General features: G+C 45.5%; 1 protein-coding gene across 2 annotated transcripts in view; it reads left to right on the forward strand.

Annotated features, from left to right (window-relative positions):
• Positions 1–4,082: 4,082 nt before the first annotated feature.
• The window catches only part of LOC129699109 (glycophorin-C-like), a 77,155-nt gene continuing 56,307 nt past the window's right edge, over positions 4,083–24,930 (forward strand). The window contains exons 1-2 of one of the 2 annotated variants that reach the window (XM_055638767.1): positions 4,083–4,350; positions 20,269–20,418. In XM_055638767.1, coding sequence (XP_055494742.1) covers positions 20,400–20,418 — 19 coding nt within the window. In that variant the 5' untranslated portion in view covers positions 4,083–4,350; positions 20,269–20,399. The remainder of the gene's footprint in view (positions 4,351–20,268; positions 20,419–24,930) is intronic. The other variant, XM_055638768.1, reaches the window with a different exon arrangement.

Below are 24,930 nucleotides of genomic sequence, written 5' to 3' on the forward strand. Positions count from 1 at the left end.
GGGGAATCGAGGACCAGAGGACATAGGTTCAAGGTGAAGGGGTAACAATTTAACAGGAATCTGAGGGGTAACTTTTTCACACAGAGGGTGGTGGGTGCATGGAACAAGCTGTCATAGGAGGTAGTTGAGGCTGGACAATCCCATTGTTTAAGAAACAGTTGGACAGGTACAAAGATAGGACAGGTTTGGAGGTTTATGGAACCAAGCGCAGGCAGGTGGGACTTGTGTAGCTGGGACATTGTTGGCTGGTGTGGGCGAGTTGGGCCGAAGGGCCTGTTTCCACACTGTATCACTCTAAGACGTAACATGAAAGACAGCATTCTATTTATAGAATGCTATAGGAATGGAACGTTCCCACCTTACACTCCTAGCATTTGGTTCCCCTCAAATTAAAATTAAAAACCAGGGAGTTTACAGAATTCCCATACTATTGTTAACTCATACTACTGATTAGTACGGGTGTCGGGAGCTATGGGGAGAAGGCAGGAGAATTGGGTTTGGTGGGAGGGATAGATTAGCCAAGGTTGAATGGAATTGAGTAGACTTGATGGGCCATAGAAATATAGAAACATAGAAAATAGACACAGGAGGCCATTCGGCCCTTCGAGGCCAAATGGCCTAATTCTGCTCCTATCACTTATGATCATATGAACATGATTTAGGGATAAGGAGCGGCTGAATAGGCTGGGTTTATTTTTTCCCCTGCAGCGTTGGAGGCTAAGCAGGGTAACATTGTAGAAGATATACCAAGTCATGAGAGGCATAGACAAGGTCACAATCTTTTTCCCTGGGTAGAGGAGTCTAAAACTAGAGGGCACAGGTTTAAAGCGACAGGGCAAAGATATAAAAATAAATCTGAGGGGCAATTTCTTCACATGGTGGGTATGTGGAACAAGAAGCCAGAAGTCTGAAGAAGGGTCTCGACCAGAACTGTCACCCATTCTTTCTCTCCAGGGATGCTGCCTGTCCCACTCGTTGTGTCTAAGCCACAAGAGTATGAAATCTAGTGCAAGGTAAAGCCAGTAAAGACCGGCTATCTTTGATTGGCCTTTACCTTGCACTAAACGTTATTCCCTCATCATGTGACTGTACTCTGTGAATGGTTCGATTGTTATCATTTACTATAGTCTTTACGCTGGCTGGTTAGCCCACACAAAAGCTTTTCACTGTACCTCGGTGCACGTGACAATAAATTAAACAATAAACGATAAACACAAGAGGCGTCTACAATGGAAACTTTCAAAAGGCATTCAGACAGATTATTGGATAGAAAAAGGGTTGGAGGAATATGGGCCAACTGCAGGCAACTGGGACATGCTGAGCTATAAAAAACCTGATGGGCTTGAATGAGTTGGGCCTAAGGGCCTGTTCCCTGTTGGATGTCTCTATGACTCCATAACTTTAAATATATCCAAAGATTCACCCTCCACACCTTTCTGGTGAAATAAATTTCGAAAGCCTCCTTTGAGAGCAGAAATGCTTTCTTTTCTTCTTTTCTTCTGGGACGATGCCCTCTGGTCATATTCTCCTATCATTTACCCTCTCGAGCCTCCAATGAAACTTACCTGTTTCAATAAAATCGTCTCCGAAACTTCAACGAGTACACATTCACAGCTTTTTCCAAGTTGATTGTGATGTAATTAAAGTGAAGTGGGGTGGGCCTGTGCCTCGTGACTGAGGTCAAGTGACTTTCTAGAAGGTACACAAAAAAGCTGGAGAAACTCAGCGGGTGCGGCAGCATCTATGGAGCGAAGGGAATTGGCAACGTTTCAGGCCAAAACCCTTCTTCAGACCTTCTAGAAGTTTCAGTTGGTTGTAGAATAAACTCTTCTTACAAGATGTCGGACGCGTATTCATTGTGCTAGGATCATACAGCAGACATTACGCTGATGATCTTTCCATACCCAAGATCTCTCTTAGAAACATAGAAAATAGGTGCAGGAGTAGGCCATTCGGCCCCTCGAGCCTGCACCAGCATTCAATATGATCATGGCTGATCATCCAACTCAGTATCCTGTACCTGCCTTCTCTCCATACCCCCTGATCCCTTTAGCCACAAGGGCCACATCTAACTCCCTCTTAAATATAGCCACTGAACTGGCCTCAACTACCTTCTGTGGCAGAGAATTCCAGAGATGCACCACTCTCTGTGTGAAAAATGTTTTCCTCATCTCGGTCCTAAAAGATTTCCCCCTTATCCTTAAACTGTGATCACTTGTTCTGGACTTCCCCAACATCGGGAACAATCTTCCTGCATCTAGCCTGTCCAACCGCTTAAGAATGTTGTACTTTTCTATAAGATCCCCCCTCAAATTTCTAAATTCTAGTGAGTACAAACTGAGTCTATCCAGTCTTTCTTCATATGAAAGTCTTTCTTCATATGAAATAAACAAACAAAAAAAAAAATGAAAGTCTTGTATACCTTCTGTGAACGGCACGGTGGCGCAGAGGCAAGAGACCCGAGTTCGATCCTGACTACGGGTGCTTCTCTGTACGGAGTTCGTACGTTCTCCCCGTGACCTGCGTGGGTTTTCTCCACGTGCTCTGGTTTCCTCCCACACTCCCAAGACGTATAGGTTTGTAGGTTAATTGCCGAGGTAAAATTGTACGTTGTAAATTGTACGAGGTAAAATTGTACATTGCCCCAGTGTGTGTAGGATAATGTTAGTGTGCAGGGATCGCTGGTCGACGCGGTGGGCCAAAGGGCCTGTTTGTGCTCTGTACCTCCTCAGCCATGATCACATTGTGCTGCTGGCTCGAAGGGCCGAATGGTACTCCTGCACCTATTGTCCCACAAACTCCAAAACTGGCTACTGAGATATGTAATTATCAGATGTAATTGAAGGCTAGATGGTATAAATATGTACATTGTCAGGCCATCTCGACCCTTCTAGTCCGTGCCGAACACATATTCTCCCCTAGTCCCATATACCTGCGCTCAGACCATAACCCTCCATTCCCTTCCCATCCATATAACTATCCAATTTTTTTTTAAATGATAAAAACGAACCTGCCTCCACCACCTTCACTGGAAGCTCATTCCACACAGCCACCACTCTCTGAGTAAAGAGGTTACCCCTCATGGTACCCATAACCTTCCGTCCCTTAATTCTCAAGTGATTTCCCCTTGTTTGAATCTTCCCTCAAAGGGAAAAGCTTTTCCACGTCAACTCTGGCCTCTCATCATTTTCCTCTATCAAGTCCCCCCTTAATTCTGCGCTCAAAGAATACTTGTTCAACCTTTCAAACTTAGTTGCTGAAACCCAAACTAAAATCTCCTCTGTACCCTCTCTATTTTGTTGACATCCTTCCTATAATTAGGCGACCAAAATTGTACACCATACTCCAGAATTGGCCTCACCAATGTCTTGTACAATTTTAACATTACATCCCAACTTCTATACTATTATCAGATGTATAGGGAAGGCTGACTGAGGTAGTTGCCACAAAGGAAATATCAAATACTGGAGGTTTTTTAAAAGTGAGAGGATAAGAAGAGAGAAGGAATGTGTGACATTTCGGGTCGAAACCCTTCCTCAGATTGGAGGGTCTCGACCCTATACGTCTCCCATCCCTTCTATCCAGAGATGTTGTCCCGTTGAGTTACTCCAGTATTTTGTGTCCATCTTCTGTATACAAGGGCATGGAGAGATCGCCAGGTTGAAAAAAAGCTGCGTGTGTGTGTGTACTCATTGCTGAAGTTTCGAAAAGAGAGAGAGGGTGCCTTGAATGAAACGGCAGCTCTACCGCTGTGTCACCCACCCTGAGTGGGGGTATGAACAGGAGCAGTTGTACCCAAAGAACATGGAGCAAGAGCATCCTTCTTGGCTGTAACTAACGGCACAACTCCAAACCAGGCAGGAATCTCGCAGCTAACTTGGCCTCCCGCTACTGAACAGCCACAGAGATCAGAGAGAGCAGCCCATTTCCTTCTCTTCAGAGATGCTGCCTGTCCCACTGAGTTACTCCAGCTTTTTGTGTCTGTCTTCAGTTTAAACCAGCATCTGCAGTTCCTTCTTACACATTACATTCCCCTCGTCCAGTTACAGATCAGAGAGAGCAGCTGCTTCAAATTTGCATGGGAGTGGTTTGTGTCAACAATTGGTCCCAGCACTCAGGAGGCTCACAGCAAATAGTGCAACAGGAACTCTCTCTGGTGCCTGGTGTTGTGGCCCTCCCAGTTACACAGCTCGGTGCAGCCTGCAGTCTAGGTTCAAAGGCAGCTCCTTCCGTGTTTCACTTCACCCTCATTCAGCCTCCTAGCTGCTGAGAGAGGAGTGAGCAACGCGAGCAGGCAGACTTCTCCACTCTTTTATCTCCGCAACTTCTGGGGGCAGTGTCAGTCAGGAGGTGAGTTTTGTTCATGGGACGTGCGTGATCTCTTTCTCTCTCGCTCTCTATCTCCCTCCCTCTCTCTCTCAGTCTATCTCCCCTCTCTCTCTCAGTCTATCTCCCTCTCTCTCTCAGTCTATCTCCCTCTCTCTCTCTCAGTCTATCCCCTCTCTCTCTCTCTCTCTCAGTCTCTCTCCCTCTCTCTCTCTCTGTCTATCTGCCTCTCTCTCTCAGTCTATCTCTCTCTCTCTCTGTGTCTATCTCTCTCTCTCTCTGTGTCTATCTCTATCTCTCTCTGTGTCTATCTCTCTCTGTGTCTCTCTCTCTCTGTGTCTATCTCTCTCTGTGTCTATCTCCCTCTCTCTCTGTGTCTATCTCCCTCTCTCTCTGTGTCTATCTCCCTCTCTCTCTGTGTCTATCTCCCTCTCTCTCTGTGTCTATCTCCCTCTCTCTCTGTGTATCTCTCTCTGTCTATCTCTCTCTCTGTCAGTCTATCTCTCTCTCTCTCCCTCTTCCCACCCCCACCCACTCTGAGCAAGTTTATTTTGTGCTTATTTACTTTTCCTTTCTCTCGCTAATCTCCCGGTAGTGGTGAGTAGTTCAACATGTGTCTTGTGAAAATCTCTCTTGAACTCCACCTGTACTCTTTATCGCCGAGTGTATTTGAGGTAAACCTCCAAGGGCAGAGTGGGTTGAATTCAGGGTTGCGCTGTGTAAGTGCAGGCAGCTTTATGTTAAACACACAAGTTGTTGTTACGGCATTATTTGAGGAGCCTTCAGGGTTTTAGCCAGTCTCTGCATACTTAATTCCCTCCCTGAGCCCATGGTGGTTTGAGATTCTTTTCCAGCTTTATTTCTTACAAGCATGCCAGCTGCAGCAATTTCGACCACTGCTTGACCCTGTTCTGCTCTCCTCTCCTAATGTAAGTTGAAGGTTCCCACTGGAACAGCCCGCTCTGTTTATCAAGAGAACTGTCCTCTTTCAGGCCGGCTCGCTGCTGAGCAGTTGTTTAACAGGGCAGCTGTGTGAGGGGGAAAAAGATGAGGAGTGGGAGGGAGAGATTGCTTTCGCCCGTGGAATTAAGACCCTTTGCCAAAAGAGGTCAGTCCTCCCCTTTGCGTCTGAGTCATCTCCTGCATGGAACAAATCCTGTGTATGTCATTGTGATCAATGCTGTAACCACAGTGTTGTTACATTCACCTCAGTCAGAGATGGGCACACAAAGCTGGAGTAGCTCAGCGGGACAGGCAGCATCTCTGGAGAGAAGAATAAAAATAATGGGTGACGTTTTCGGTTGTCACCTATTCCTTCGCCCCAGAGATGCTGCCTGAGTTACTCCAGCTTTTTGTGTCATCTTTGATTTAAACCAGCATAGAAACATAGAAAATAGGTGCTGCAGTAGGCCATTCGGCCCTTCAAGCATGCACCACCATTCAATAGGATCATGGCTGATCATCCAACTCGGTATCCCGTACCTGCCTTCTCTCCATACCCCCTGATCCCTTTAGCCACAAGGGCCACATCTAACTCCCTCGTAAATATAGCAAATGAACTGGCCTCAACTACTTTCTGTGGCAGAGAATTCCACAGATTCACCACTCTCTGTGTGAATCTATTTTTTCTCATCTCGGTCCTAAAAGACTTCCCCCTTATCCTTAAACTGTGACTCCTTGTTCTGGACTTCCCCAACATCGGGAACAATCTTCCTGCAGCTAGCCTGTCCAACCCCTTAAGAATTTTGTACGTTTCTATAAGCATCTGCAGTTCCTTCTTACAAATTCCATTCCCCTCGTCCAGTTACAGAACTTTGGTCCGAAGAAGTGTCTTGACACGAAACGTCACCCACTCCTTCTCTCCAGAGATGCTCCAGCGTTTTGTGCCTACAGAACTTTTGTTAGCCCTGTATTTCCCGGAATCGTGGCAGTGGGTAGCAAATACATAGAACAGCACGTGATAGGTCTCCTTTGGCCCACAATGTCTGTGCCGAACATGATGCCAAGACTATCTGTCTGCCTGCACATAATCCATTCCTTATATATCCATGTGCCTATCCAAAATCTCCAGCGTCTGAAGAAGGGTCTCGACACAAAAACGTCACCCATTCCTTCTCTCCAGAGATGCTGCCTGTCCCACTCAGTTCCTCTAACATTTTGTGTCTATCTTCAGGGTAAACCAGCATCTGCAGGTCCTTCCTACACATCCCCTTCGATGCTGCTATCATTTAATGTCCCGGGAGCAGAATTAGACCATGAAACCCATAGAGTCTGCTCTGCCATCCGTTCATGTCTGATCTATCTTTCCCTCTCAACCCCATTCTCCTGCCTTCTCCCTGTAACCTGTGGCATCCTTACTAATCAAGAACCTGTCAATCTCTGCTTTAGATTCAGATTCAGATTCAGATTCAATTTTAATTGTCATTGTCAGTGTACAGTACAGAGACAACGAAATGCATTTAGCATTTAAAAATACACATGGTCTTGGCCTCCACAGCCATTTGCGGCAATGAATTCCACAGATTCTCCACCTTCTGTTGAAAGAATTTCCTCCTCATCCTCTTTCTGAAGGTACTTCCTTTTATTCTGAGATCGAAGAAGGATCTCGACCCAAAATGTCGAATTTTCCTTTTCTTCAGAGATGCTGCGTGACCCGCTGAGTTACTCCAACCTTTTGTGTGTCTCTCTCCTGTGTATTTGAGTGTATTCGAGATTTAAAAAACATATATTAATGACTGTCTCAAATCCCAACCTCCCATCATGATTTTGAAACTTAGAGTTTTTTTCTTTACAAAATTCCAAAAAAAATTGGAAATAATTTAATTCTTTATGTTGTTCTACTTTGAACTCATCATTTCTGTTGCAAGTTCCCAGTTTAGTGTTTGCATGGCTTAGAAATAATTCTTCAGCTTGTGGTTAAAGGGATAAATACTTGCTTGTTTTATGCACGCAGACCTTGGATCCCATGCCCTACACAATGTGTCTTTCAAATTGCAGCAAGTTTCAAATTGCAGCAATGCTCATCACCAGCAGGAAATGCTTGGAATATTTTTAACAGCTGACTGCAAATTGTAGACTTAAAAAAAAAAAAAATGTCATCATAATGCAGGTTGCATTAAATTAATTGTGTTGCCTCTGATTTAATTGTTGCAATTAACTTGTCATAAGATGCCCAGCAACGTGGCAACTGTTGATGTACCTGCAAGCGTTGCTCGTCGCGTGTTCTTGCATTCTACAAAGATCGGGCTGCCATAGTGGCGCAGTGGTGGAATTGCTGCCTTGCAGCGCCAGAGACCCGGGTTCGATCCCGACTACGGGCGCTTGTTTGTACGTTCTCCCTGTGACCAGCGTGGGTTTTCTCTGAGATCTGCTGTTTCCCCCCCCCCCACGCTCCAAAGACGTGCCAGTTTATAGCTTATTTTGCTTGGTGTATGTGTAAATTGTCCCGTGTGTGTGTGTGTAGGATAGTGTTAATGTGCAGGGATCGCTGACTGGTGCGGACTTAGTGGGCCGAAGAGCCTATTTCCGCGATGTATCTCTAAACTAAACTAACATCTGGCTCAATCGGTCAAAAACTCCAATTATTTTGTTTTAGTTGTTTATAGACTCGTAGAGTAATACAGTGTGGAAACGGGCCCTATGGCACAACTTGCCACACCGACCAACATGCCCCATGTATAATAGTCCCATCTGCCTGCATTTGGCCCATGTCCCTCCAAACCTGTCCGATCTATGTTCCTGTCTGAATGTTTTTTTTATGTTGCGATAGTACCTGTCTCGACTTCCTCCTCTGGCAGCTGTACACCCGCCACGCTTTGTGTAGTTAATAATTTTTAAAAAATTGCTCCTCGGGTTCCTATTAAATCTTCCCCGCCCTTTTCTTTTCCATTTGTTTTGAAAACTATGGCAATCTATATTTTGACATTACTGACGACATACTCGCATTTTCAAAGACGACGTTCGATTTTTGTCCACTTTGGAATGCACACTTGCATCACAGCTCTGATGAAGCCTAGTCCATCACACAAACCCAATTGCTCCTTCCAGCCCCACTCCACCTCATTGAATCCATCTGTAGGAAGGAACTGCAGATAATCAGTGATACAGTGTGGAATCAGGCCCTTCGGCCCAACTCACCCACACCGGCCTACAATATCCCAGCTACCCTAGTCCCACTTGCCTGCGCTTGGTCCATAATCCTCCAAACCTGTCCTATCCATGTACCTGTCCAACTGTTTCTTAAACAATGGGATAGTCCCAGTCTCAACTACCTCCTCTGACAGCTTGTTCCATACACCCACCACCTTCTGTGTAGATAAAGTTACCCCTCTGATTCCTATTAAATCTTTTCCCCTCCACCTTGAAACTATGTCCTCTGGTCCTTGATTCCCCTACTCTGGGTAAAGGACTCTGCATCTACCCGATCTATTCCTTGCATGATTTTGTATACCTCTCATGATTTTGTATACCTCTACAAGATCTCCCCTCATCCTCCTACGCTCCATGGAATAGAGACCCAGCCTACTCGACCTCTCCCTATAGCTCACACCCTCTAGTCCTGGCAACATCCTCGTAAATATTTTCTGAACCCTCTCAAGCTTGACAATATCTTTCCTATAACATGGTGCCCAGAACTGAACCCAATATTCTAAATGCGGTCTCACTGACGTCTTATACAACTGCAACATGACCTCCCAGCATCTATACTGGTTTAAACCGAAGATAAACACAAAATGCTGGAGTAACTCTCAGCGGGACAGGCAGCATCTCTGGAGTGAAGGAATGGGTGACGTTTCGGGTCAAGGCACTTTTTTTTCTGAAGAAGGGTCTCGACCCAAAATGTCTCCCACTCCTTCTCTCCAGAGATGCTTCCTGTCCTGCTGAGTTACTCCAGCATTTTGTCTCATTGACTCCATCTACATTTCATTATTCCTTGCAAAAGCAGCCAACATAATCAAGGATTTGTCCCACCCCAAACATTCCTCTTTCGCCCTGCTCACGTCTGGCGAAAGACATAGAAGTTTGAAACAGCGCACCACCAGACTCGGGAACAGCTTCTTCCCCTCCCATATCAGTCTTTTGAATGGTCCTTCTGTAAGCGGGGGGGTACTGTGTGATTCACTTCCACCCCACTGAGGACATTGTCTGTGGAACTTACTTACCTACTTACTGCCTATAGAAAATAGGTGCAGGAGTAGGCCATTCGGCCCTTCGATCTGATTCAATATGATCATGACTGATCATCCAACTCGGTATCCTGTACCTGCCTTCTCTCCGTACCCCCTGATCCCTTTAGCCACAAGGGCCATATCTAGCTCCCTCTTAAATATAGCCAACGAACTGGCCTCATCTACCTTCTGTGGCAGAGAAGGTAGTTGAGGCTATTATGCCTCCTGGCAGGTAGGGCATCAACGAAGGTCCTCCACTCAGTAGTGTTGATTCCTTCAGTTGCTGTTTCCGTAACATATTTGTTTTACGAGACAGGGTTGTCAGCCCTGTGCTCAACCTCCAACCTGGAGGACCAGTGGATCGCTCTTTGTCTCGCCTCTACCCTTCGACCTGTCCAGCATGGGAGACCCTAACAGGAGACGAATCTCCCGCTGGCATAGCTCTAGGGGTCACTGAGACGCACAAGCTCCCCGACCACGACAAGGTTGCATTCCCACGGGGATTGTCTGTGGAACTAATGCACGACAATGCTAAGCAGTTTATTCCGCCCTCTGTATCTTCCCCTTTGTTCTTTGACTAGAGTTTGACTTAGTTTATAGGCACGTGTACCGAGGTACAGCGAATAGGTTTTGTTGCATGCTAACCAGTCAGCAGAAAGACAGCCTGGAGAAGGGTTTCGGCCCGAAAAGTTGCCTATTTCCTTCACTCCATAGATGCTGCTGCACCCGCTGAGTTTCTCCAGCTTTTTTGTGTACCAGCAGAAAGACAATACTTGATTATGCTCCAGAGATCAACAGTGTACAGATACATGATTTGGTTGTTATCCATACAAGGTATATAGATCTATTTGGATAGCATGCAAAACATTGCGGAGTTTGTGTGTGTTTTCCCCGTGATCAGGCTGGGCTTGCTCCGTCCTGTTTGCTTCCACGCTAGAGTTGCTGCCTTGCAGCGCCAGAGACCCGGGTTTGATCCTGATTACGGGTGCTGTCAGTACGGGGTTTGTACCTTCTCCCTGCGACCGTGTGGGTTTTCTCGGGTTTTTCGGTTTCCTCCCATACTCCAAAGACGTACAGGTTTGTATGTTTAAGAAATGGTGGAAAAATCGAAGGTAGACGCACAATGCTGGAGGATCTCAACCGGCGAGGCAGCGTCTCTGGAGAGAAGGAATGGGTGACGTTTCGGTCTGGAGAAGGATCTCGACCCGAAACATCACCCATTCCTTCTCTCCAGCGATGCTGCTTCACCCGTAGAGTTACTCCAGCATTTTGTGTCTATCTTTGATGTAAACCAGCATCTGCAGTTCCTTCCTACACATGCCAATTAGTGAACTGGTCTGCACTGTGTCATCTGCAGAAAGTTGGCAATTCCAGTTTGGCCCATTTCTGTGCTCTATAACTATTAGTTTGTATCAGTCAAATTTAATAAAAGTTTATTGGACATTTGTATTCCATCCTTCTCAACATTGATCCAAATGAAATAGTAAAAACTGAAAGATGGCTGGGAAGGCATGAATGACTGAAAATTCAACAAAGAATTATTCTATAATTATTATTCTAATAATTATAGAATAATTATTAACAATTATTCAATAACAATAATCACACTATTATTGTTTTTCTTTTTTTGTGTACACGTGTGTGTGTGTGTATATATCTATCTCTGATCTGAATAAGGGTCTCTGCCCGAAACGTCACCCATCCTTCTCTACCGAAGGTAGACACACAATGCTAGAGGATCTCAACAGGCGAGGCAGGTTCTCTGGAGAGAAGGAATGTGTGACGTTTCGGTCTGGAGAAGGATCTCGACCCGAAACGTCACCCATCCTTCTCTCCAGAGATACTGCCTGTCCTGCTGAGTTACTCCAGCATTTTGTGTCTATCTTCGATTTACGGCAGCATCTGCAATTCCTTCTTGCACATTTTGTATATACAGTGTGTATGTACATGTGTGTATTTGTGAGTATGTGCATACATACACTGAACTTTTTTCTCTCGTTTATTACATTGTTTACAGTGTACTTTGTTTATATATTCTGTTGTGCTACTGCAAGTAAGAATTTCACTGTTCTATCTGGGACATATGATGATAAAACACTCTTGACTATTGAAACGTTAACAGGATGTTCACCCTGGGAAGTACTCAAAGAAACAGCTATGTACATGGAGCTGGCAATTGTTGCTCAGTCACTGGGATTTCATTGGCATTTTTTGTCACATTTATCAGTGTTTGAGTTTTCTTGTTGGAGGATTTTAACTTGTAATGTCTGGGGACAAGGCCAGCAAGTTGAGGTCCTGTCCCACTTGGGCAATGTTTTCGGCGACAAGGAGCGGGAGCGATGCCAGTATGGTCACGAGTAGTCTTCTCAAGTCACCTAAAGAGTTGTAACTTTTTATCGTGTCGCTGCTGGATTTTGAAATGTTCAAAACCCATCGGCCACTGTGGGCTTGACGTAGCTTTTCCTGTTGTAGGTGCTGTCATAGGTTGTCGCCAGAATGGCGCAGATAGTCACCAGGTGACGTAGGTAGTCGCCGGTTGAAGACTTCGGTGAATACCATTGGAGACTACTTATGTCAACCGGCAACAGGGGTTGGACAGGCTAGATGCAGGAAGATTGTTCCCGATGTTAGGGAAGTCCAGGACAGGGGGTCGCAGCTTAAGGATAAGGGGGAAATCCTTTAAAACCGAGATGAGAAGAACTTTTTTCACACAGAGAGTGGTGAATCTCTGGAACTCTCTGCCACAGAGGGTAGTTGAGGCCAGTTCATTGGCTATATTTAAGAGGGAGTTAGATGTGGCCCTTGTGGCTAAGGGGATCAGGAGCTATGGAGAGAAGGCAGGTACGGGATACTGAGTTGGATGATCAGCCATGATCATATTGAATGGCGGTGCAGGCTCGAAGGGCCGAATGGCCTACTCCTGCACCTAATTTCTATGTTTAACAGGTACCGGTGACTGAATTGTCTTCAGTTGTCGCTGACAGGGTCGTAGGTTTTCGTAGGTGTGGTTGTAGATGGACGTCCTAATGGGTCACCAGTTGCCGCTAGCTTGTCATCGACTAGGTGGTAGTTTGTTGTAGACGTTGTCGTAGCGGGGTCCAGTCGCCGTTTTTTCGGTGACCGGCTACGACTGACAGTCGCCGAACAAAATTGCCTAAATGGGATAGGCCCTTTATAACATAGAAACATAGAAAATAGGTGCAGGAGTAGACCATTCGGCCCTTCGAGCCTGCACCGCCATGATCGTGGCTGATCATCCAACTCAGTATCATGTACCTGCCTTCTCTCCATACCCCCTGATCCCTTTAGCCACAAGGGCCACATCTAACTCCCTCTTAAATATAGCCAATGTACTGGCCTCAACTACCCTCTGTGGCAGAGAATTCCACAGATATTCACCACTCTCTGTGTGAAAAATGTTTTCCTCATCTCGGTCCTAAAAGATTTCCCCCTTAAACTGTGACCCCTTGTTCTGGAATAACGTATGTAAAGTATAAATACTAGTCTACAGTGTGGAAACAGGCCCTTCGGCCCAACTTCTCTACACCGACCAACGTCCATTCTACACTAATCCCACCTGCCTGTGTTTGGCCTATATCCCTCTAAACCTGTCTATCCTGTCCTGCTGAGTTACTCCAGCATTTTGTGTGTATCTTCGCTGAAAACCCTTCCTACACTATCCATGTACATGTCTGATTGTTTCCCTAAATGTTCTGAAAATTCCTGCCTCAACTACCTCTTCTTGCAGTTCGTTCCACCCTTAGTTAAAAATAAATTGGATAGGCATAAGAATGAGAAGGGAATGGAGGGTTATGGTACGAGTGCAGGCAGGTGGGACTAAGGGGAAAAAAATTTGTTCGGCATGGACTTGTAGGGCCGAGATGGCCTGTTTCCGTGCTGTAATTGTTATATGGTTATATGGTTATAGTTTGAAACGTTGCCCCTTAGATTCTTTTTAAATCTTTCCCCATTCACCATAAACCCAACTCCTCTCGTTCTAGATTCCCCTACTCTCAGCAAGGGATTCTGTGCGTCTACCTGACCTATTCCCATTATAATTTCATACAACTTGATAAGATCATTTAAACACTGTGGGGGAAACAGCTTCACTTTGGACACAGAAACACAAGGGTTGGAACGACACAATATTTATCTGCGGACCGGCAGTCTCAACAATAGAGGCTCCAGTTGAAATAAACCAAGGCACAAATATTTTGACAGAAAGCATCACAAAGATTAAAGAGGAAATGCAGCTTGTTTTCTCATGACCCAGATTTGAAGTGCAACTGTTCAGTGAAGGGAAATAGTTCTCTCCTGCCACAGAGAATTACAGTGTGAAAGGAAGGATGCATGCCGAGTGATTAACCTTGAAATTCATCTTCAAAAAGACCAACAGCCCATCCCTCCACTTCCAGTTTCTCCCATTTCATTTCCTATTCCCGCTGTTAGTTTACTTTAGAGATGCCACGCGGCAACGGGCCCACCGAGTCCGCACCGACCAGCGATTCCCGCACATTAGCACTATCCTACACACTGGGGACAATTTGCATTTGTCCTACGAACCTGTACGTCTTTGGAGTGTGTGAGAAAATGGAAGATCTCGGAGAAAACCCACGCACGTCACGGGGAGAACGTACAGACTCCGGGCACCCGTAGTCGGGATCGAACCCGGACCTCTGGTGCTGTAAGGCAGCAACTATACCGTTGCGCCACCGTGCTGCCTTCCAGTTTGGATCAAGCTCTCAGCATCTGCACCCGAATGTCTCCATGTCCGGCACTGTTATTTATTTCACACGTTCAACGTGACGTGTTCCGTATCACTGTTCAAACATTTTTAATTCTTTCCTGTCCACATTCACCTCCTATTTACTTTTACTCCAGACAGATCACTTGCAATTAACAACCATTTGCTGTCGTCTCTCTGTTGACCATCACCATTTGCATTGTCCCTGCCTGACCCTTTTATCCATTCACCATCTTTTGCTTCACTGCCATCTCTGTGTAAATGTTGCCTTGTTCTGATTTAGTTTAGAGATAGTGTGGAAGGAGGCCCTTCGGCCCACCAGTCATGTCGACCATGTAGAACTGCACATGCTGGAAAAATCGAAGGTAGACAAAAATGCTGGAGAAACTTAAGCCAGTGAGACGTGCAAGGAATGCATGGGGCTGCCTCGCCCGCTGAGTTTCTCCAGCATTTTTGTCTACCTTCTGTGAACACGCGACTTGATGCCTGCCACCCGGTGCGGGATCCATGTATACACGTGATAGATGTGGCCCGCCATCCGATCACACACATACGTCCCAGCCCCTATGCAGAACAAGGTTGTCGAGGCCTGCTTTAGGCCTTGGAGCTAAATCTAACTCTCTCTCTACGGTGGTAATGGACAAACGACATTTTGGGTCAGGATTGAAGAATGGACTCTGCTATGACTATGTCTACACCAACCTACCACCTAGTCGGCGTCTGTCCATTCCCTCCACAGATACTGCCTGACTTGCTGAGTTCCTCCAGCTTTTTGCGTTCTCACGAAATGTTATCGGCTTGACACGATAACTTTGTTTCTCGCTCCTGCCATGTTGCCTGACCTGAATCTTTCCAGCACTTTTGGTTCTTGCCAGCATCAGCTCATCCTTTTAGATTTCCAAAGGACCAGCTTCCTTGACGGTTAATAAAATCCAGATCACGTATCATATTTTCTACGAGTGCTTCGCACAAATTAATAGTCGGACCACATGGTACTCCTTCATGACACAAAAATTACCGAACTCATCCGGGAGACACGTTGACGCAACGTGCAATGGTAGAGTAGCTGGCTTACAGCGCCAGTGACCCGGGTTCGATCCTGACTACGGGTGCTGACTGTGTGGAGTTTGGACATTCTCCCCTTGACCGTGTGGGTTTTCACCAGGTGCTCCGGTTTCACCCCACACTCCAAAGATGTACAGGTTTGTATGTTAAATGGCTTTGGTAAAGACTAAATTGTCCCTAATGTGTAGGATAGGGCTGGTGTACGGAGATCGCTGGACGGCACGGACTCGGTGGGCTGAAGGGCCTGTTTTCACACTATCTCTGAAAAGTAGGAGTTTTAAAAAAGTAAGTTAACTAATGTTTGGTTGTTCCTGTTTATCAGAGTCCAGGGTGGGACTCGGAATTGAGGAGCATTCATGTCTAATATGGAAATAAATCGTTCCTAGTGTGTAGGACAGTACTAGTGTACGGGGATCGCTGGTCGGCGAGTACTCTAGTGGGGCGAAAGGCCTGTTTCCACTCTGCATCCCTAAACTAAACACTTGAGTTCTCCTGGTGGATCTGTAACTTTCCCTACTTTGGATTGTATCTAACTTTCCCTTTAAGATTTTTTTTCTCTCCTCGACAATTCCCTTTGCTCCTACGACCACGTTCTCTGCTCCTACAAACCTCCGTGGAGTGAAACGAAGTTCTCCAAAGCTTTCCATGACAATTTAAAATTAATGATGCCCATCTGTTTTCCCCAAGCAGAGGAAATAAATTTGTCACCGTTAACATTAGAACCTAAGGAGTGGCAGGAGTAGCCCATGAGGCCTCTTGCATCTGCACCAACATTCGATAAAACTATCAAATGCAGTTTAGTCTATTGTCACCTGTACCGAGTTACAGTGAAAAGCTTTTGTTGCATGCTATCCAGTCAGCGGAAAGACAATACATGATTACAATCGAGCCACTTCTAGTGCATTGATACATAAGGGAATAAAGATTGGTGCATGGTAAAGGCAACAAAGTCTGATCAAGGATAGTCTGAGGGTCAGGATAGTAATTCAGGACGGATGGTTCAGTTGCCTGAAAACAGCTGTGTAGAAACTGTCCCATCAATCTGGAGCTGTGCGTTTTCTCACTTCTGTACCTTTTGCCTAATGGGTGAAGAGGGAGTGGCCAGGGTGCGATTGGTCCTCGATTACGCTGCTGGCCTAGCCGAGGCAGCGCGAGGTGTAAATGGAGTCGATAGAAGGAAGGTTTGAGGTCTCCATCAGCTTTCCCAACTACCTCTGTACCACAGTGGGAGAAAATCGTATTTGATCCAGAGAGACGAAAGAAAAATTACCAACACTTTAATTACCAGCTTATTTAACGTATGTTTACGCAATGAATCATTTTTATGCAAAGCAGTCAATGTGTTATTCAGGTGACAGGGTGGGGCAGCGGTAGAGTTGCTGCTTTCCAGCGCCAGAGATCCGGGTTTGATCCTGACTACGGGTGCTGTCTGTACGGAGTTTGTACTTTCTCCCTGTGACCTGGGTTTTCCCCGGGTGCTCCGGTTTTCTGCCACAGTCCAAAGACGTACTGGTTTTTAGGTTCATTGGCTTGGTAAAGTTGTAAATTACCCCTAGTGTGTGTAGGATAGTGTAAGGGTGAGTTAAGGAGGATAGTTTAAGGGTGGCGCAACGGTTGAGTTGCTGCTGCCTTACAGTAAATGCAGCGCTGGAGACCCGGGTTCGATCCCGACTAAGGACGCTGTCTGTACAGAGTTCGTACGTTCTCCCTGTGACCTGGGTGGGTTTTTCTCCGAGATCTTCTTTCCTCCTACACTCCAATGACATACAGGTATGTAGGTTAATTGGCATGGTAAATGTAAAAATTATCCCTAGTGTGTGTAGCATAGTGTTAATATGCGGGGATCGTTGGTCAACGCGGACCCAGTGGGCTGAAGGGCCTGTTTCCGTGCTGTATCTCTAAACTAAAGATAGTAATGATCATGATAACATAGATAAATGATCTGTGGTGCAGTTGGTTGTTTATATTTTTCTAAATAAGGCATTAAAACAGTAATTAGGATCAACATGTAGAACCCTGCACTTTCAGCAACACCAATTAATTCCAGATGATTGCGTCTGAGTTCCCTAAACTAACTGAACACCATAATCCATTAGATTGACTTTGAAGAATAATTGCTTTAAGGCTCTTGTTGCTAATTTGCTCTGAATTTCTTGTCCGCTGGGATGGACTATTTTATTTTCCTTTCTCCTCGCCATGAGGCAAGGCAGGTGCATGGCTGGTCTTATACTGGACCTCCTGACTAAAGCTGCCTCTTTTGAAGTGCAGAGGTGTTAATTTGCTAGGTGGGTGGGTGAGAGGGTTGGAAGAAGGCGTAGCGGTAGAGTTGCTGCCTTATAACAGCAGTTGGATCCTGACTACGGGTGCTTGTCTGTACGGAGTTTGTTCGTTGTCCCTGTAACCTGCATGGGTTTTTTTCCGAGATCTTCGGCTTCCTCCCGCACTCCGAAGACACACGGATCTGTAGGTTAATTGAGTTGATATTAAGGTAAAATTGTCCCTAGTACATGTTGGGCATTGTTATGGGGCCCATCCCTCCTGCCGATTTTTTTTGCTGGTGACTGTCATTGTCATAGCAGGTCACCAAAAAAACAGCGACAACCTACTTCTGCAACCTAAGATGCAAGATGGTGCATGCCTGTGTCGACTTTTGCGGAGCTCCGGAAAAGAAAAGGCTCAACTACAACTTCCAACAACTTACCTGGATCAGAAAAACGGCAGAAATCGGTGCCGTTTCGGACAAGCTGCTGGAGCACCTCAAGGCTCTCGCAATTTCGCGATCTCCCGCAGCTGTGGTAACCCTGGACTTTAAATTTTCCCACGCTGGCTGTGGAACTCCTGACCCGACTGTGGATCACAGGTACTGTACCTTGAAACCCCGGGATGACCCCCAGAGCCGACGGGCTGGATCTTCCAGGAACAACGGAGCTGGAGCTGTCGACTTTGAGGGAACCCCTGTTCATTACGGAGCTGGAGCTGCCGTCTGTGAGGGAATCCCCGTTCCCGCGCAGGTCCGCAGGTACAGCAAGTACAGTAGGAGGGGGACCCACAGCCCCATTTATATCAATGGGTCGATGGTTGAAAGGGTCAAGAACTTCAAATTCCTGGGCGTGCACATCTCTGAAGATCTTTCCTGGTCCGAGAACACTAATGCAATTATCAAGAAAACTCATCAGCGCCTCTACTTCCTGAGAAGATTACGGAGAGTCGGTTTGTCAAGGAAGACTCTCCCTAACTTCTACAGGTGCACATTCGAGAGCATGCTGACCGGTTGCATCGTGGCTTGGTTCGGCAACTTGAGCGCCCTGGAGAGGAAAAGACTGCAAAAAGTAGTAAACACTGCCCAGTCCATCATCGGCTCTGACCTTCCTTCCATCGAGGGGATTTATCGCAGTCGCTGCCTCAAAAAGGCTGGCAGTATCATCAAAGACCCACACCATCCGTGCCACACACTCATCTCCCTGCTACCTTCAGGTAGAAGGTACAGGAGCCTGAAGACTGCAACAACCATGTTCAGGAATAGCTACTTCCCCACAGCCATCAGGCTATTAAACCTGGCTCGGACAAAACTCTGATTATTAATAACCACTTTCTGTTATTTGCACTGTATCAGTTTATTTATTCATGTGTGTATATATTTATATCATGGTTTATGGACGCATTTATCTGTTTTGTAGTAAATGCCTACTATTTTCTGTGTGCTTAAGCAAAGCAAGAATTTCATTGTCCTATACAGGGACACATGACAATAAACTCACTTGAACTTGAACTTCTGTCATCCTGGCGACAACCTACGACATCAACTACTTCAAGAGAAGTCAAGCTACACTCATTGGCGTCAAACCCACTGTCGCTGAAAAATTTTCAACCTGTTGAAAATTTAGCGGCAACCAGAAAGACGCTACAACTTTTTGCGCGACTGAGCGGACTACTCATGACCATATGTGTGACACCCCAGCGACCATGTGGCGACAAATAAGTCGCCTGTAGTAGCCTAAAAAAATCTGCTAAGTGGGACAGGCCCATTAGTGTGCGGGGGTCACTGGCCGTCATGCACTGTGGGCCCAAGGGCCTGTTTCCTTGCCATATCTCCAAACTAAACTTAAAAACGTCAAAGCATGATCGTGGGTGCACAAATCCCAATTAATGGCAAAAGTGAAACATGCATGTGCCACTTCCTTCTCATTCGGTGTCAAGTTTTGAGTGCTGCTCAGATTATAAATTTGTTTGTCTAAAGACCACATCAGACTTTAGACTTCAGAGATACAGCTATGGTTGTTGTGGCCAAGTTGGGCCAAAGGGCCTGTTTCTGTGCTGTATAACTGAATCTATAGAGGCCAATTCACTAGATGCATTCAAGAGGGAGTTGGATATGGCTCTTAGTGCTAATGGAATCAAAGATATGGGGGAGAAAAGCAGGAACAGGGTACTGATTCTGGATGATCAGCCATGATCATATTAAATGGTGGTGCTGGCTCGAAGGGCTGAAGGCCTGAATGGCCTACTCCTGCACCTATTTTCTATGTTTCTAATCTGAGTCTTGGGAATGGGTCTTGATGCAATAATTTAGCTTAGAGATACAGTGCGGAAACAGGCAATTCTGCATACCGAATCCACACAGATCCCCGTACACTAACACTATCTTTTTTTTTGGGTGACTACAGGCAACATATTGAAAATTGTCAGCGACAGTTGCGGTAAATTTTGCTGTCGTTGGTTGTCACCAGGTGTCGCAGGAGAATTCCATTAAAACTAGTCCCTGGCAGTCGACTAAAGAGTTGCCTAAGTGGGACAGGCCCTTAAGGCAGCAACTCTACCGCTGTGCTGCCATGTAATAATGTAATCCAAGTGCATAAAAAGGGTTCATTAAACGAGAGAAGTTGTCCATTTTTTTATCTTCCCCATTCACGCGTTCAATCAAAGTGGATGATATGCTCTTATCTTCTTTCCATTTTTGTATTTCAGACCTGAAGGACTTCATCAGCTTCCTCAATAGTCCATCGGCTTTTACTGGGTCTCCTCACTGAAAGCCACAGCAGGGTTCGCGTTGACTTGGTTTCGCCTCTTGCTCCATGGTGACCTGCTACATGTGAACAATGTCTACCCCATTCCCAGGTAATGCTGCTTGCAAATAACTTGGGATTTCAACTGGGATGTGCAATAAGACGGGAGGCATTTTAAGAAGGTATCACCCTTGTTCGGTACATGATTACAGATGTGTGTACTATACATGATTACAATCGACCCCTCCATAATGTACAGATACATGATGGAGCGGCTCTGCTTGTATCGAGCGGCTGGGCTTGTACACTCTGGTATTTAGACGGATGAGCGGGGATCTTATTGAAATGTGTAAGATTATTAAGGTATTGGACACGCTAGCGGCAGGAAACATGTTCCCGATGTTGGGGGAGTTCAGAACCAGGGGCCGCAGTTTAAGAATAAGGGGTAGGCCATTTGGAACGGAGATGAGGGGAAACCTTTTTCGCCCAGGGAGTTGTGAATCTGGAATTCTCTGCGCGGAGGCAGGTTCTCTGGATGCTTTCAAGAGAGAGTTAGATAGAGCTCTTAAAGATACCGGAGTCAAGGGATATGCGGAGAAGGCAGGAGCGGGGTACTGATTGGAGATGATCAGCCATAATCACAGTGAATGGCGGTGCTGGCTCGAAGGGCCGAATGGCCTTCTCCTGCACCTATTGTCTATTAAGGAAAAATGTTTAGTGCAAGGTAAAGTCCGATTGAAGATTGTCAGAGGGTCTTCAATGAAGTAGATAGTAGCTGAGGCCAACTCTCTAGTTGTTGGTAGCGTTGTTCATCTGCTGGCTGGGATAATGGCTGGGAAGAAATTGTCTCTGGAGAACTGATTCTCCAGGTCGATCAAAGTTTTACTTCCTGCAAAAAAAGTACTAGGGTGCAGAAAATGGGCAGGTCAGGTCGCATCGGAAGATGGACACAAAATGCCGGAGTAACTCGGGAAGCATTTCTGGAGAGAAGGAATGGGTGAAGTTTCGGGTCGAGAGCCTTCCTCTAGGCTGAAGGTAGATAAAATTGCTGGAGAAACTCAGCGGGTGCGGCAGCATCTATAGAGCGAAGGAAATAGGCAACGCTTAGGGCTGAAACCCTTCTGTCTCAAGAAGGGTTTTGGCCCGAAACGTTGCCTATTTCCTTCGCTCCATAGATGCTGCCGCACCCACTGAGTTTCTCCAGCAATTTTATCTACCTTCGATTTTCCAGCAACTGCAGTTCCTTCTCGAACATTTCTTCTAGGCTGTGTTGGCCACTTGAGGATCAACGATCTTTCAAACTTCATCTCCAAGTCTGGGGATCTTGAGTCTCTGAGCTTTCGGCAGCTAAAAATAGAAGCTGCACTGAAGTGCTTTAATTTTGAATCTCATTCAGCAGGGGATGCTCATCAAGGAAGTGCTTGTAATGTTCTGTGAAGCATGCCTTCAGAATTAATTAGTCATCTGCCTCTTGTCCAGCTTCTTCTAGCACTGTATTCAGGTGAGATAAGAGTACAGGTGTGTGTGTGTGTATGTGTATATATATATGTGTGTGTGTGTGTGTGTATATATATGTATATGTATATGTATATGTATATATATGTGTGTATATGTATATATATGTGTGTATATGTATATATATATATATATATGGAGAATATTGTGAGCAGTCGTTTGTGTGTCATTAAGATTAATATGCTTGCATTAGTTGTTTATGGAGAAAATAATATTTATTACATCGGCAGACTTGTTGATGCCTGCACTTCTCTGCCTTTTGACCCGTGAATACTTTACCGCAATTTGATAAGTTATTGGAGCACAATGAGGCCATTCTACCCATCAAGTTTACTCCACCATTCAATCATGGCTGATCTATCTCTCCCTCTCAGCCCCATTTTCCTGCCTTCTCCCCATAACCCCTGACACCCGAACTAATCAAGAATCTGTCAACTCCTGCCTTAAAAATACCCATTGACTTGGCCTCCGCAGGCTTCTGTAGCAAAGAATTCCACAGATTCACCACTTGCTGACAAAATAAATTCCTCCTCATTTCCTTTTCAAAGGTACAACCTTTTATTCTGAGGTTGTGGCCTCTGGTCCTAGTCTCTCCCACTAGTGGAAACATCCTAAATAATTCTAAAGTATTTGAATTGTTCATCAGGTGCCTAAAACTGTCCGGGTCTTTTCGGGCAAAGAACATTGTTGGTGTATTTGAAAGTTATACAAAGAAAGCATTGTATCTTTCTGTTTAGTTTTCAAGGGCCGGTCCCACTTGGCAATTTTTTGTTTTCGGCGACTACCGACATAATTATTGATGCGCGGTGCTTTTTCAGGTGACACTGATAGATAAAATTGCTGGAAAAACTCATCAGGTGTGGCAGCATCTATGGAGCGAAGGAAATGGGCAACGTTTAGACAATGTCACCAAAAATCTTGGCCCACTGATATGACGTCGGCAGTCGCCAAAAAAAGTGGCCAAGTGGAACAGGCACTATAGAAATTAGTTGACCCACAGAGACATGAAAAATAATTTGTACATTCAAGCCTGCTGGCAGAATAACAGGTTCATGAAAATGGGTAATTAATCAAGTCCCACAGCATGGAAACGGGTCCATCGGCCCAACTTGCCCACACCAACCAATACAACTTGTCTGCACTAGTCCCACTTACCTGCATTTCCCTCTAAACCTACCCATGTACCTGTCTAAATGTTTCAATAGTACCTGCCAAGGCAGGCCAATGTCAAGGGTTATGAAGGCAGGAGAATGGGGTTGAGAGGGATAGATTGATCAGGGGCTTGGTGAGACCACACCTGGAGTATTGCGTACAGTTTTGGTCTCCAAATCTGAGGAAGGACATTATTGCCATAGAGGGAGTGCAGAGAAGGTTCACCAGACTGATTCCTGGGATGTCAGGACTGTCTTATGAAGAAAGACTGGATAGACTTGGTTTATACTCTGTAGAATTTAGGAGATTGAGAGGGGATCTTATAGAAACTTACAAAATTCTTAGGGGGTTGGACAAGTTAGATGCAGGAAGATTGCTCCCGATGTTGGGGAAGTCCAGGACAAGGGGTCACAGCTTAAGGATAAGGGGGAAATCCTTTAAAACCGAGATGAGAAGAACTTTTTTCACACAGAGATTGGTGAATCTCTGGAACTCTCTGCCGCAGAGGGTGGTCGAGGCCAGTTCATTGGCTATATTTAAGAGGAAGTTAGATGTGGCCCTTGTGGTTAAGGGGATCAGAGGGTATGGAGAGAAGGCAGGTACGGGATACTGAGTTGGATGATCAACCAAGATCATATTGAATGGCGGTGCAGGCTCGAAGGGCCGAATGGCCTACTCCTGCACCTAATTTCTATGTTTCAATCAGCCATGATTGAATGGAGCAGGAGACGTGATGGGCCAAATGGCCTAATTCTACAAAAGTCTGTCTACTTTTGTTTGTACTTTAAATATTGCTGCTGGCAACAAGATTTTCATTTGTACTTGTACCTCACCGTAAATGTGCAGATGACAATAAACTTGACTTGTCTTCAGCAGCGCCCCCTTTCTCTACCCCCTGTCACTCCAATCCCCTCACTAATGACTAAATACTGTCCGTTAATAGGTGCTTAGAGTTTAGTTTAGAGATAGTGCAGAAACGGGCCCTTTGGCCAACCGGGTCCGTGCCGACCAGCGATCCCCGCACATTAACACCATCCCTACACTCACTAGTGCCAATATTTACAACCGGAGATCTCGATGAAAACCCACGCAGGTCACGGGGAGAACGTACAAACTCCGTACAGACAGCACCCGTCGTCGGGATTGAACCTGGGTTGGTGAATAAAATGCTACTAAAGTACTGGCGGCACAGTGATGCAACGGTAGAGTTGCTGCATTACAGCGCCAGAGAGCCGGGTTTAACACTGACTACGGGTAATGTCTCGTGCGTTCTTCCCGTGACCGCCTGGCGTTTCCCCGGGTGTAAATGATTCCCGTAGTGTAGGATAGTGCTAGTCTACGGGGATCACTGGTCGGCCTGGACCTGATGGGCCAAAGGGCCTGTTTTCATGCTGTATCTCTAAACTAAACTCCTGGAGGGTCATAAGTTATTTGAATGCACCAATCTACTTTGATTTCGAAGAACCTGCATTGTACCAAGTACCATTACTCGATCACGTGTGGCTGATCAGATCGGCAGCATATTCTCAGTTTCAGTTTAGTTTATTGTCACGTGTACCGAGGTACAGTGAAAAGCGTTTTGGGGGGGGGGGAAGCTGGGAAGCCAGAACGGGGTACTGATTTTGCACTAAACGTTGTTCCCTTATGTATCTGAAAACTGTAAATAGCTCAATTGTAATCGTGTATTGTCTTGCTGCTGACTGGTTAGCACACGACAAAAGCTTTTCACTGTACCTCTGTACATGTGACCCACGAAACTAATGAAATTGTTGAACATTTCCTGTGTACTTTAGGCAATAAAATGTAAATCATTTTCCTGGGACAAGATGAGAATGGTGAAAAAAAAACTTTCATTTAGGTATTTAGATTGGCTAATGGGCCAGAACATTTAACTGTGTTCTGAAATATTCTGTTGTCTGTTTTAGATTTATTAATTAACATGGTAAAAAAAAAACAA

Source organism: Leucoraja erinacea, chromosome 7 (assembly GCF_028641065.1).
Source record: "Leucoraja erinacea ecotype New England chromosome 7, Leri_hhj_1, whole genome shotgun sequence".
NCBI lineage: Eukaryota > Metazoa > Chordata > Chondrichthyes > Rajiformes > Rajidae > Leucoraja > Leucoraja erinaceus.